Genomic DNA, 12,020 nt, shown 5'->3' on the forward strand with positions numbered 1-12,020 from the left:
GCCAAGGGTCCTAACATTTGGTCCTTCGAGCCGGATACAGTGGCAAGTGAAAAGTGCACGCCAGTGATATCCACTACCATACAGTGCCACGTGAATCCAATACAAACAGCAGCAGAAGCGTTACCACTCCAGCGAAGTCAGTAGCGCCAGGGACCATCAGTTTTGAAGAGGCATAACCCGGTGGTTGAAGAACGCAACCACGCAGCCTCACGCCAACAACTAGAGGGTCGACTTCAGTAAGAACACGTCTTACACATTAAACGAGACACACACGGTGACGAGTAACATTTAAACTCGCAACCACAAGGTAAGCTCGTTCACTGCATTCTTCTCACAATCTGCTATACCAATGGAAAACACAGAGAAACTTACCTCCTTGCATCGGAGACGAGGCTTTCAAATCGGTCGATTTACCTTTCTATCGAAACGACTCGATGAATACGAAAAATCTAGACAACCGAATAAGGCCCATTTAACGGCCTATACGACACTACTCGACGACACGTGGAAACAATATCGATTGTTACAAGAGGAATTAGAAGATTTAGGCGAGATAGACGGCGCGCGCGTTTCCGAAGTAACCGACACATATTACAATCTGGTAATACGAATACATACTCTCATGGATGATACACCAGCATCGTCGTCGAAATCACAAGGCTGCGAGTCATCTAATGTCGCCGAGCCGACATCAATTAAACTGCCGGAAATTCACCTGCCTACTTTCGACGGTACCATCGAAAATTGGCATTCATTTTACGACTCCTTCTTATCCACTATCGATCGAAGCGAGCGACTTACACCCGTGCAGAAATTCCACTACCTACGATCCTCTTTGACCGGAAAGGCCGCGCGAAGCATACAATCGTTAGATGTCACCGAGTTAAATTATTCGATCGCTATTGACGTTCTGAAGGAAAAATTCGACTGCCACCGTCAAGTCTGCATGCGCCACTGGGACCTGACTTTTGACTATCCGAAAATAACCAAAGAGACACCCGAAGCGATAGATGATTTTCTTGAGACGGTCAAGGTAAACCTCCAAGCGTTAGAAAAACTCGGTGAACCAGTTACCTCAAATGTCGCTCTTATAAAATTATTCACGTCGAAGTTACCCTCAGCCATCATTCGCAAATGGCAGCGCACATTGCCGGACAAGAAAATGCCGTCATATACGCATCTGGTAGACTTTCTGAAAACACGGACGAACGGCGACAGGACAAGTTCAGCATCAACCGTGATAAAAAGAGAGTCCGATCAACACAAACGTCAGCGATCGAACGCACCGCGAAGTTACGCATTCACAACTACACATAATACGTTGGTGTGTCCGAATTGTCAAGGACAACACGAATTATGGAATTGTGACGTCTTCAAAGCGAAGTCGCCTAAAAAACGCCTTGAAATCGCCAAGAGGGCGTCTCTATGTACCAATTGTTTAGGTAAGGGACACGCTATTACTCATTGCTCCGCCGGTTCATGTCGCATCTGCAGGCAGCGACACCATACATACCTACATCAAGACCATGGTCATAGCAAATCACGACCACGTGTAAGCCGATCATCGAGCGATCGATCATCCAACGGTCGATCGTCGCCTAGTTCACCGACCCCGCGATCGTCACATCGTTCGAGACACGCATCCACGTCTCCCCGATCGTCTCCGCGAACATCACCGAAACGTGAATCTCGGTTGTCGCGAACGACGGCATCGGGATCAAATATATCGTCCAGTCCTAGACGACAAGGAAAACAATGACGTCATCAAACGACCTTGTTAGGGTCCGAACCACAGAAAACGGACTCATTGACCTCGCTTCCTTCTGAACCACTGCAGCACGATTTGTTAGTCACAGCGCAGGTCAACGTATTGAACAATAAAGTTCAACCATTCCGTTGTAGAGCTCTGCTAGACACCGGCTCTAGCATGAACTTTATCACCGAAAAACTCGCTGATTCGCTAAAACTTAACCAACGGAAATGTTCGGTCCCAATCGGATCATCTCCATCGACGTCACATACGAACGCACCTTGACGTTCCTAATCATACCGACAATATCGCCTTGGGTCCCAGATCAACCTGTAGATCGCTCAATAATACATATACCGAGGAATCTCCAACTAGCCGATCCAAGATTCCATAGGCCTGCGCCGATCGAAATATTGTTCAGCGTCGGACCAACGCTAGCATCACTCTATGACGGCCAACTTGACATCAGTCAAGCAAACGGGTCCGACTTGCGTCTGTAAAAAACGCGATTCGGATGGGTCATCGGGGGGAGCCCAACGTCGCAATCATCGGCACTCGCATTTCACGCCTCCACGACGGCTTTACAGGCGGACCTCGCCCGTTTTTGGGAAATCGACGAAGGACCGCCCACTGCACACATTTTGGAAGCGGAACGACAGTGCCAAGAACACTTTCGAAATCACGTTCAACGCACCAACGAAGGGCGATACATGGTCGCTCTCCCATTCAACGAAACAACTCTTTCGCTTGGATCCTCTAAGACAATGGCGATGAAGCGACTCTTCTACGTCTTTAAGACTCAACATCGAACCGACGCATACCTTCTGGTGATACTCATCGCGGTCCTGATACACCGCTCGCGTGCCTCTGCTGTATTCTCGCGCGCCTTGTCTATCGTCCTCGCCTTCACTTTCGTCGAAGCTCTCTTCTTCCGACGATACATCGTCTCCTTCTAGGGCCGCCTGTAGCCGCGCGTGTAGTTCGGGTTTTCTTCCCGTTACCTTCAACCCCAAGCTAGCGAGACGCGCTCTCAGCTCTTTCGTCCTCAGCTTCTCGAGGTCTTCAACGTTCGCCATTTTATTCTATTCTTCTTCTACTCCCGCACAAATAGCTCCGTTAAATCGTGTCGTTTTCTGTCCTATTCGATCCCGGCTGAGCCCCCACTTGTAATATCGAAAAATAAGGATAGAAATTTTTTTTCGATTACTTACAATTTATTAATATTAAACAGAATATACAGATATAAATTGGACAGAGAACGATATTTAACGGAAACTAAATGCAATACTCGTATCTATATCGAATAACTTTACAGTTATTTGATCACTCTCGTCACAACGAATCTAACACACACACACTCTCTCTCTCTAACAATTCTATCAAATCTCACGACTCTACTCTTCGACGACTCGAAACCTCTAACGACTCAACTCTTCGACAACTCGAAACCTCTAACGACTCTACTCTTCAACGACTCAATTTGCTCTGATCTCCGCCAATACACTCCTGCCCGGTCGTGCTCGTTCTTGCTCTCGTCCTCTCACACACGTACACACTTTTCGGCTCACATACTCTGACCCAGTTCGCTGTGGAGTGCCGAAGCGTGCAGACGTGTCTCTAGTGCCCAGCGTAGTTCGAAAACAACACGTGTCGCCCAACCGTCGAAAGAGAACACAGCTAAGTGTCCCTTACCCCCTAGGGAGAAGAAAATCCCACGCACCTAACCCCAACACGAATACTAGCCTCACAGCCTCACGACTAGTTGTTCATTCCGAATTAACTAGCTCGATGATGGCCCAGCAACCGCGACCAGGCTCTCCGGAGCAGACTCGCAGCTACCCCGAGCTACCCCCCCCGTGGCAGAAGTGTAGCAGAACTCTCCGCACTAACGACGCTAACACTACAAAGAAGAGGAAAATAGAACCAGCAACGCAAATAAACACACACAACAGGTTCGCCGTATTGGAATCCTCAAACGACGCCATGGAAATCGTAGAACCGCCATCAAACCAACACTCACAGAGAATCCCCCCTCCCCCACCAATTTTTGTGGACGACGTCATTGACATACAGACAATGACCAAGTCCCTAGAGAGAGATACCAGCAAGGAGGAATATAACCTTAAGATAAGCAACAACAAGGTGAAAATACTACCGACGAACCCAGAAGCTTACAGAAAACTCACCAAGACACTCAGGACCCTGAACGCCAACTTCCACACCTACCAACTCAAACAGGAAAGGCCTTTCCGGGTGGTCCTACGAAACATACACCACTCAGCAGACATAGACGAACTAAAATACGAACTTTCAAAACTCGGCCACGAAGTCGTCAACGTAAGTAATATAAGGCATAGAGTCTCGAATCTATCCTTATTCTTCCTAGACATTAAACAAAAACCGAACAATAAGGAAATATATAACATCAGTCGCCTAATGAACGCGATAGTAAAGATCGAACCACCGCTCGTGAAAAAAGAAATAGTGCAGTGCAAAAGGTGCCAAAGGTACGGTCATACGCAGAAATACTACAACCATACTTTCCGCTGCGTTAAATGCGCAGGCTCTCACTCCACTGACCAGTGCGCCAAATCACCGGAAACCCCAGCGAAATGCATCCACTGCCAAGGGGACCACCCTGCCAACTACAAAGGCTGCCCAGCATATAAAACACTATACACGAACAGGTACCCTAAGCTCAGAGCAAAAGAGGTATCCAACCAAACACCCAGCCCGCCGAAATTCACGACTACCCCAACCCCCTCAACCAACCAAACGCACAGTCCTACCAAATTCATCTCCACCTCAACCTCCTATGCCCAAGCAATACAAGGCATCCAAAATAACCCGAACAGCCAAAGGAACCTTCCCCAAAACAGTGACCCCAACCCACCAAACACAGACAACTCCTCAAGGCTTGAAAAGCTAATAGAGAAACAATCGGAGCAAATAAATCACTTGCTATCGCTACTAACACTCATCGTGGAAAAATTAGCACGCCCCGACTCAAAATAAAACCAAGGCGCATAGCACTCTGGAACGCCAACGGTCTAGCGCAACACAAACTTGAACTAGAACTCTTCTTAAAACACCAGCAAATCGACGTAATGCTCGTGTCGGAAACCCACTTCACCGACAAGAACTACCTGAAAATAAATGGTTACAAATTCTACCATACCCAACACCCCAGCGGGAAGGCCCACGGTGGCACCGGAATAATAATCAAAGCAAGTATTAAGCACTACGAATTTCCATCATTCCAGAAAGACTACCTCCAAGCAACAAACGTAGCAATAGAAGACTGTCATGGCTCAATCACCACCTCAGCAGTATACTGCCCTCCCAGACACTCCATCGCCAAAGAAGACTTTGATAACTTCCTGGACACCCTGGGCAACAGATTCATAGTTGGAGGAGACTATAACGCCAAGCACATCCAATGGGGCAGCAGACTGGTTACAGCAAGAGGCAAAAACCTCTTAAACAGCATAACAAACAACAACCTCAACTACCTCACCACATACGAACCCACATACTGGCCCACTGACACCAACAAAATACACGACCTTCTCGACTTCTTCGTAACTAAAAATATCTCATCGAGACACGTCAAGATCAACTCTTCGGCTGATCTCTCCTCTGATCATTCTCCCGTGATAGCAACAGTCAGTTCAACAATCATCGAGAATACACCTAATGGCTCCATTCACAACCAACACACCAACTGGCAGCTCTTTAGAGAAGTCTTTACACACTCAACCTCAGCTTTAACTCCACTAAAAACAAAGGAAGAAATCGAAGCAGCCACGGAATACTTAAACACGAGCATAATAAACGCAATCCGCCTCTCCACACCGACAAAGCCATCTAACAGCAAACAAGAATATCCCCAATACATACTAAAAAAAATAGAAGAAAAACGTAGACTAAGAAGAGTATGGCAGACACATAGAATACCGGATGACAAACGCAAACTAAACAACCCAACTAGAAAGCTATCCAAAACAATAAAAAATTACAAAAACGACTGTTTCCAAAAATACCTCGTCAGCTTATCCCCCACAGCCGACTCCAACTACTCACTATGAAAGGCCTCCAGGAAACTCACACGTCCCCTACAAATAATCCCACTAATCCGCCGTCCGCATGGTGGATGGGCGCGAAGCCCTATAGAAAAAGCCGACCTGTTTGCTAAATACTTGTCAAAAGTATTCAAACCCAATTCCCCCAAAGCCGCCGCGGACGTTACTGAATACTTGCACACCCCCTTCCAAATGTCCCCTCCTATCGAACCCTTCACCTCTGCAGAGACTATAGAAACAATCAGTCGCCTAAACCCCAAGAAAGCAGCAGGACACGACCTAATAGGCAATAAAGAAATCAAGGAACTACCCATAAAAGGGATAGCACTCATCACATCAATTTTTAATGCTATCCTTCGCCTGGAACACTATCCTAAGGCCTGGAAAATCTCATTGATTACCCTCATCCCTAAACCCGGTAAACCGATATACGAAACCAGCTCCTATCGCCCAATCAGTCTTTTACCTACTCTGTCCAAACTATTCGAGAAGATGCTCACGAACCGACTCCTTCCTATCCTAGAGAACTTGAAAACTCCCAGATCACCAACTCGGCTTCCGAAAACATCATTCAACAGTAGAGCAAATCCACATGATAAAGGATCGGGGTTTTGGCGCTACTTTGGCGGGGCTACTTTGGCGGCTTAAAAGAGACGAATACGTGGAATACGTCGATCGATCTCACGTATCGAGGATACGGACTGGCGAGCATAAGACGGATCAAGTTTCGAGCCACGTTTCGAAAGGGCGAATAAATTGGAATTAACGCGGCTCGCTATAGGGCGAGTATACGGAAACCACGGGCTGCGATAATGTAACCCGCGGGATAAAGGCTTCCGCGTACGACTCGACGTACAATTGCCCTTTACAGTGTTCGCAGTGGAAAACGATCTGCGCACAGATCGGGGTGCGGCTTAATGCCAATTCACGGACAAAGGGTGACCGCGGACGAAAAAGAGAGCCACGGGATTCTTGGAGCGAGCGAGTTTCGTGAGAACGGCTGGCTACGCCGTTTCTTTCGACGTTGCTCTTGTCGTGTAAAATTAAGGTAAAAATAAGGAACTTGTTAATTTCCGAAAAGGAGATGAAGTTCTTTTTATTTTTTACTCAATTTATACAATTTTTTCGGTTCGCGATGATACGCTTTCGATACTTGGATTAGTTAAGAATTTTTTTTAGACTGACTGGATGATTTTGAAGGGAGCATTTATATTCTTCCATTCGTTGGAGTGGGAGAAGTGTATTTGTTTATACTTAGTTAGAAGTATTTGTTTATACTTAGTGTAAAATTCGGAGAACGGCTGGAGTGATCGAATGCCACTCAGGCGGCTGAGAACGGATGCTGACCGGACGGTCACACGCGATAAGGCGTTCGGAATTTCGGATTGTTATATACAGCTGCTCGAATTTCGTCTGTGACACTCTCTCGGTTCGGAGATAACAGCGCTGTGTGCCGCCGGACGATTAATAACCGACTCGAGATCTAGATACGAATAAGTATAAAAAGGTTGGATCTTGGTTTCGTCGTTCTTACGACCATATAACGCGTTGTAGGACGTGACGATGTGAAACGAAGAATCCCTTCAGAATGGAAAATGCCGCGACACGGAACGACGCGATAGCCGACTTTGATACAAAGCCGAAGGTACTTGACTCGAACGAAGTCGAGTATCGCTCAAGGGAGATCGGTCATGAAGTAAGGGAAAGAGGAGCACTCGTACGATCCTCGTCTCCCGTGCGATTAAATATCGCAGGGGTGCGTTCGACGGAGATCGTAAGAAGAGTCGCGATAAAGCGAACGAAGCAGGCTTACGCCTGTAATCTTTGGAGGTATGTTAATATCGCGACTAAACGTCGTAACCCACGAACTCCGGAGAAGAGGGTCGCAGTTATTAATCGGGCAGCGATAATCGCCGGCTCTACGATATCCAACGAATTCATCCGCCTCCTCGTCCGTCGATTCTCCGTCGTTCTTCGATCGTCGTTCTTAATTACGCGTCTCAGGGGGACGAGAGCAACGCGTATCGCCGCCACGCGTCGATCGATTCGCTGCCGCGACTAGCGTCAAAGGCCGGGCCGACGAAACAACGTTATGCCACGCGTCGAGATTCGCGTTGCTCGGCGCCTTTCTCCGTGGGTCACGAAACCGAAAGGGAGGAAAAACACGAGGGATCCGTGAAAAGGCGTCGTTGTTCGATCAGCGTGTGTCCAACGATAAGCGAAGCGACGAGGACGCGACCTAACAGCAACACGGGCAATTCCTCTTCCTCGGGTTTCTCGTTTTCTGGATGGACGATCCGGTCCGCAGTTTTTGATTCTCTACAGAGGAGTATACAAGTACTTGATTTGCAAAATGATTAGTTTAAAAGATATCTTAAATTTAACTCTTTTTTATTTTATTTTATTTTATTTTATTTCTTTTATTCCTTTTTTTATTTTATTTTACTTTTTTATTCTTTTTTTTTTATTATGTACCTTGCAATTCGTACAGCTGAACATTAAATTTAGTATTGTAGGACTTGTGTGAATGGGGAGGAAGGATAAGAGAGAGTTAACAAGTTTTTAAGCTTTCATTAGTTTTTATTCACCTACAGTCTTGACTAAGAATATACAATTCAGTACTAATATATATAGAAAAATACAAATATCCACATAAAACTGTACATACAATCATACATACGAAACCATACATACAAAACCAGACATACAAAACCATACTTGACTAAGAATATATAACTCAGTAGTAATATATATATAAAAAAAATACAAATATCCACATAAAACTGTACATACAACCATACATACAGAACCATACATACAAGAATTATTATACTTAGAAAAAAAGAGTCTGGCAATAGTAGCGATTATTCGGGATCGAGGTATCCCAACTCCAGCCAGTATGCTGCCATATCTCTTGCGGATTCTCCCGGCTCTCGGTCCAGCAGCAACCTTGCAGTTATTGCTTCTCCTGGAGAAGGATCGATGTTGACTAGGCTCCCTGTCCGTCTCAACATGGTGGATTGGGCCACTCGATGTCTCTTCCCTTGGATCGGTTGTTCTCGTACACCTGGCAGAACGATTTTTCTAGCCCACGGTGCCATTTTTGCCAAATTACGGGGCAGCAGCCGTATTGAATCGAAACATTGCTCGCTCTCTAACCCCCAATCGATTAGAAAGACGATGTAGCCAGTCATGGTCCTTTGTAAAAGGATGGCTCTTTCCCAAGCGCTAGATTCCTTAAAATCTACTAGCACGGCGACTAGCATGCCTGTTCTTAAACTTTTCGCCTTCGGCAAGTACTCCACGGGATGTTCCATCATCTTCAAATTGAGTGTTTGGGTTATCTTCGGCCATCCAGCCAAACGAACCCACATGGTGGTAAGTGATTCGACTCGAACCACCCGGACGGGAACTCCTTCTCGGAACCGATCGTTTGTCTTTTGTAAAATCTCCATGGCTTTCAAGATTTCGAAAAAATTTCGAATGTTAATGTTCGACTATACTGATCTGCCTAGTTTACGTGTCTAGGTCGGATGGTGCTGGCTCCGCCGGGAATCGGACCCCCTTTATATACCAGCAGCACCGACCTTGGAGAGGACCCCCTTTATATATCAGCTGCACCGACCTTAGAGGGGACCCCTTTAAATATCAGCAGCACCGACCTTGGAGAGGTACTCGGTCACCGTTTAAGCTAAACGCACGTTTTCGTTTGTCTTGTCTCACACTTTTCTTGTCCACGCAATATTTTATAACAGTGTTAACAATATATACAGGCAAAACATATAGTCTATTTTTGATACACAAGTGTCAGATATCAGTTATTGCTTTCCGTTAAAATAAATATATCATTATTAGATGCTCTTTTTAACATTCCGATCGGCATCCTTACAATATTTTACAATTTTTAACCTAAAAATGTCGCTAGAAAATAGAAAACGAAAAACAATTTGAAAAGCACTAGCTCCCTTGAATGTGAAAATTGTGACGTGGGTGTATGTGCTTTGCCCTGCTTTAAAATATATCACACTCAATTGTATTATTAATTATTAAAGTAAATTATTAAAGTTCACGTATATGTATCGTACCTTTAAGAAAAGTTAACATTTAATTATCCAATGTGCTTGCGTAGAGAACAGCATTATCCGCCGCATATTGCGGTGCAGTATCGTTTACGCGTAGTTCGCGTCAAACCCTGCCCTACGAAAGAACGTCCCCGCACAAAATTCAATCGTACCTAAGACGTTAAACCGATCCTCTGCAAGTTTTCTTCACAGAGATACGCTATACGAGTTCTTTGATTGATATCCGAAAAGTTTCTTTCCGTTTATGAGGAAATAATAGACGCACAATGTTATTTGCTTTATATCGTTTTGTCGCATTACGTATGATCCATTTTGTTCTATTGAGATAAACACCGAGACATTTCACAGACTTGGTTTCACGTTTGTACGGAGGTGTTTTATTGCAAAAACCACGTTTGCGAAAAAAGACATAGTTCGGAAAACCTAATATATTTCATACGATGCTGTTGCCAAGAAGTACTTATTAACGAAATGCTAAAAATTGTTAGTTGCAAACAAATACTAGGGGAAATTGTTTTATCCGCTTTTACACGCAGAAGAATTTTACGGCTCAATAATATTGCTATTGGAACGAACGAGCCGTTTCGCTAACATCGGAACAAAGTAGAAACGAATCGGTACTTATCAAGGAGAAAACTCTGTCCAGCGTGGGGAAAAGTTTAAGGACCGATATCCCTCGATCCACGCTGGAGACGGCCGATGAAACAAGGCGAATTAGCGGGAGATCGGGAGTAGAAGGCAGAACGGGCGGAATAGAAAAGGAATGGATACGGCAAGCTTCGGCCGTGCGATTTCGTATCACGTAGCGTTATCCCCTCGTAAAGTTGGCCGCTCGTGCCACTAGCAGAAACTGTATGGCGAGCTCCGAGAGGATTTTAATCGCGCGACGGACGAACGTATCGGTGAAATTACTGGAGAGCCCCGTCGACGTGCCTTTCGTTCCTGCCTGTCCCACGGCTCGGCTGCCACGGATCTAACAGATTTACCGCATCCAACGTGCCGGGATACGAAACTTCGAAACTGGCTAGAATCGACTGCTACGTTAATTGCCGGTCGCTCCCTCGCACCTACTCGTCTATCAGACGACTCCAACTAGTAACCAACGAGCAAACCGCTGATTTCAGGCGTAAATTCAGCTGAAAATCCGTAGCGTGGAACGATGAAAGTGGCCGCACGGAAGAAAATAGCCTGGCGATCAAAAGGCTGGAACGTGCTTTCAGACCCGAACGCTTAGCTGCGCCGCCCCGCATCGAGATCCACTCCGAAGCGCCGCGTTTGCTGTCGAGTTCGGCTACGATTGGCAAACGCAAATCTTCGTGGACGCGCGTTACGCGCGTTCCACGCATTTCAAATTTCACGACGTAACGTACTCGACGACTCAACGTAACGTGGAAAACGCGACAAGATGTTCGAATTTGGAATTATGCGAGCGCGCTGGGTCGATCGGCATGCCATCCGTCAAACGCGCGGCAAATAAATCTGTCGGTGTAATTTTAACGAGCCGCGATACCGCTCGAGGATTATACGGGTAATTTAAATTCCGCTCGCTCGATCGACGCGACTGATGGAACGACGATGCGCCGGCTGAGCCGAGATGAAATGATAAATTAGCGAATGAAACAGCCAAGAATAATAGAATGCCCGGTTAAATATAGAGCGTTTTAAACCGATTAACAGATAACTGCAAATTAGATCGTCCATTAACACGGTTCGTCCACGTTCGAGCGGCATCGTTCGAGAATCAGTCGGAGAATTAGTCTGAGAATTAGTCAGAATACCCTCCGATCGATCGTTTTCCCCCCGAAGTCTCGCATTCGATCTGTTTCGATTCGCCGTTCGCGCGATCCGAATTTAAGTTTCACGAATGTGAATACGAACGAGCCGTACGTACCACTGGCTATCGCACGATCGCTGTGGCAAAACGCTGGCGTACAATTACCGCTATTTGCCGTTAGTTGAAATATATTGTAAACGTTATTGCTCGTGCGTGGAAACTCGCTACATCGCGCAGCCAGTCGAACTGTTCGATATTTATAGCTAGTCGACAAATACCGCGTACCTATCGTCGAGATTCTACGCAAGCATTGCGCGCGTTACAAACCCCTT

At 46.0% G+C, this 12,020-nt stretch overlaps 1 protein-coding gene across 1 annotated transcript; it reads left to right on the top strand.

Annotated features, from left to right (window-relative positions):
* The first annotated feature begins 349 nt into the window (after positions 1 to 349).
* On the top strand, positions 350 to 1,759 carry LOC117239757. Its single transcript, XM_033505576.1, has one exon. The coding sequence runs from the start codon at positions 350 to 352 to the stop codon at positions 1,757 to 1,759; it is 1,410 nt and encodes a 469-aa protein (XP_033361467.1).
* The last annotated feature ends 10,261 nt before the right edge of the window (positions 1,760 to 12,020 follow it).

Source organism: Bombus vosnesenskii, unplaced genomic scaffold (genome assembly GCF_011952255.1).
Source record: "Bombus vosnesenskii isolate JDL3184/JDL3185 unplaced genomic scaffold, Bvos_JDL3184-5_v1.1 scf7180000014141, whole genome shotgun sequence".
Lineage (NCBI taxonomy): Eukaryota > Metazoa > Arthropoda > Insecta > Hymenoptera > Apidae > Bombus > Bombus vosnesenskii.

Bases quoted from the DNA above. Each gene is read 5' to 3' on its own strand.
- LOC117239757 (XM_033505576.1), top strand. From the start codon at position 350: ATGGAAAACACAGAGAAACTTACCTCCTTGCATCGGAGACGAGGCTTT.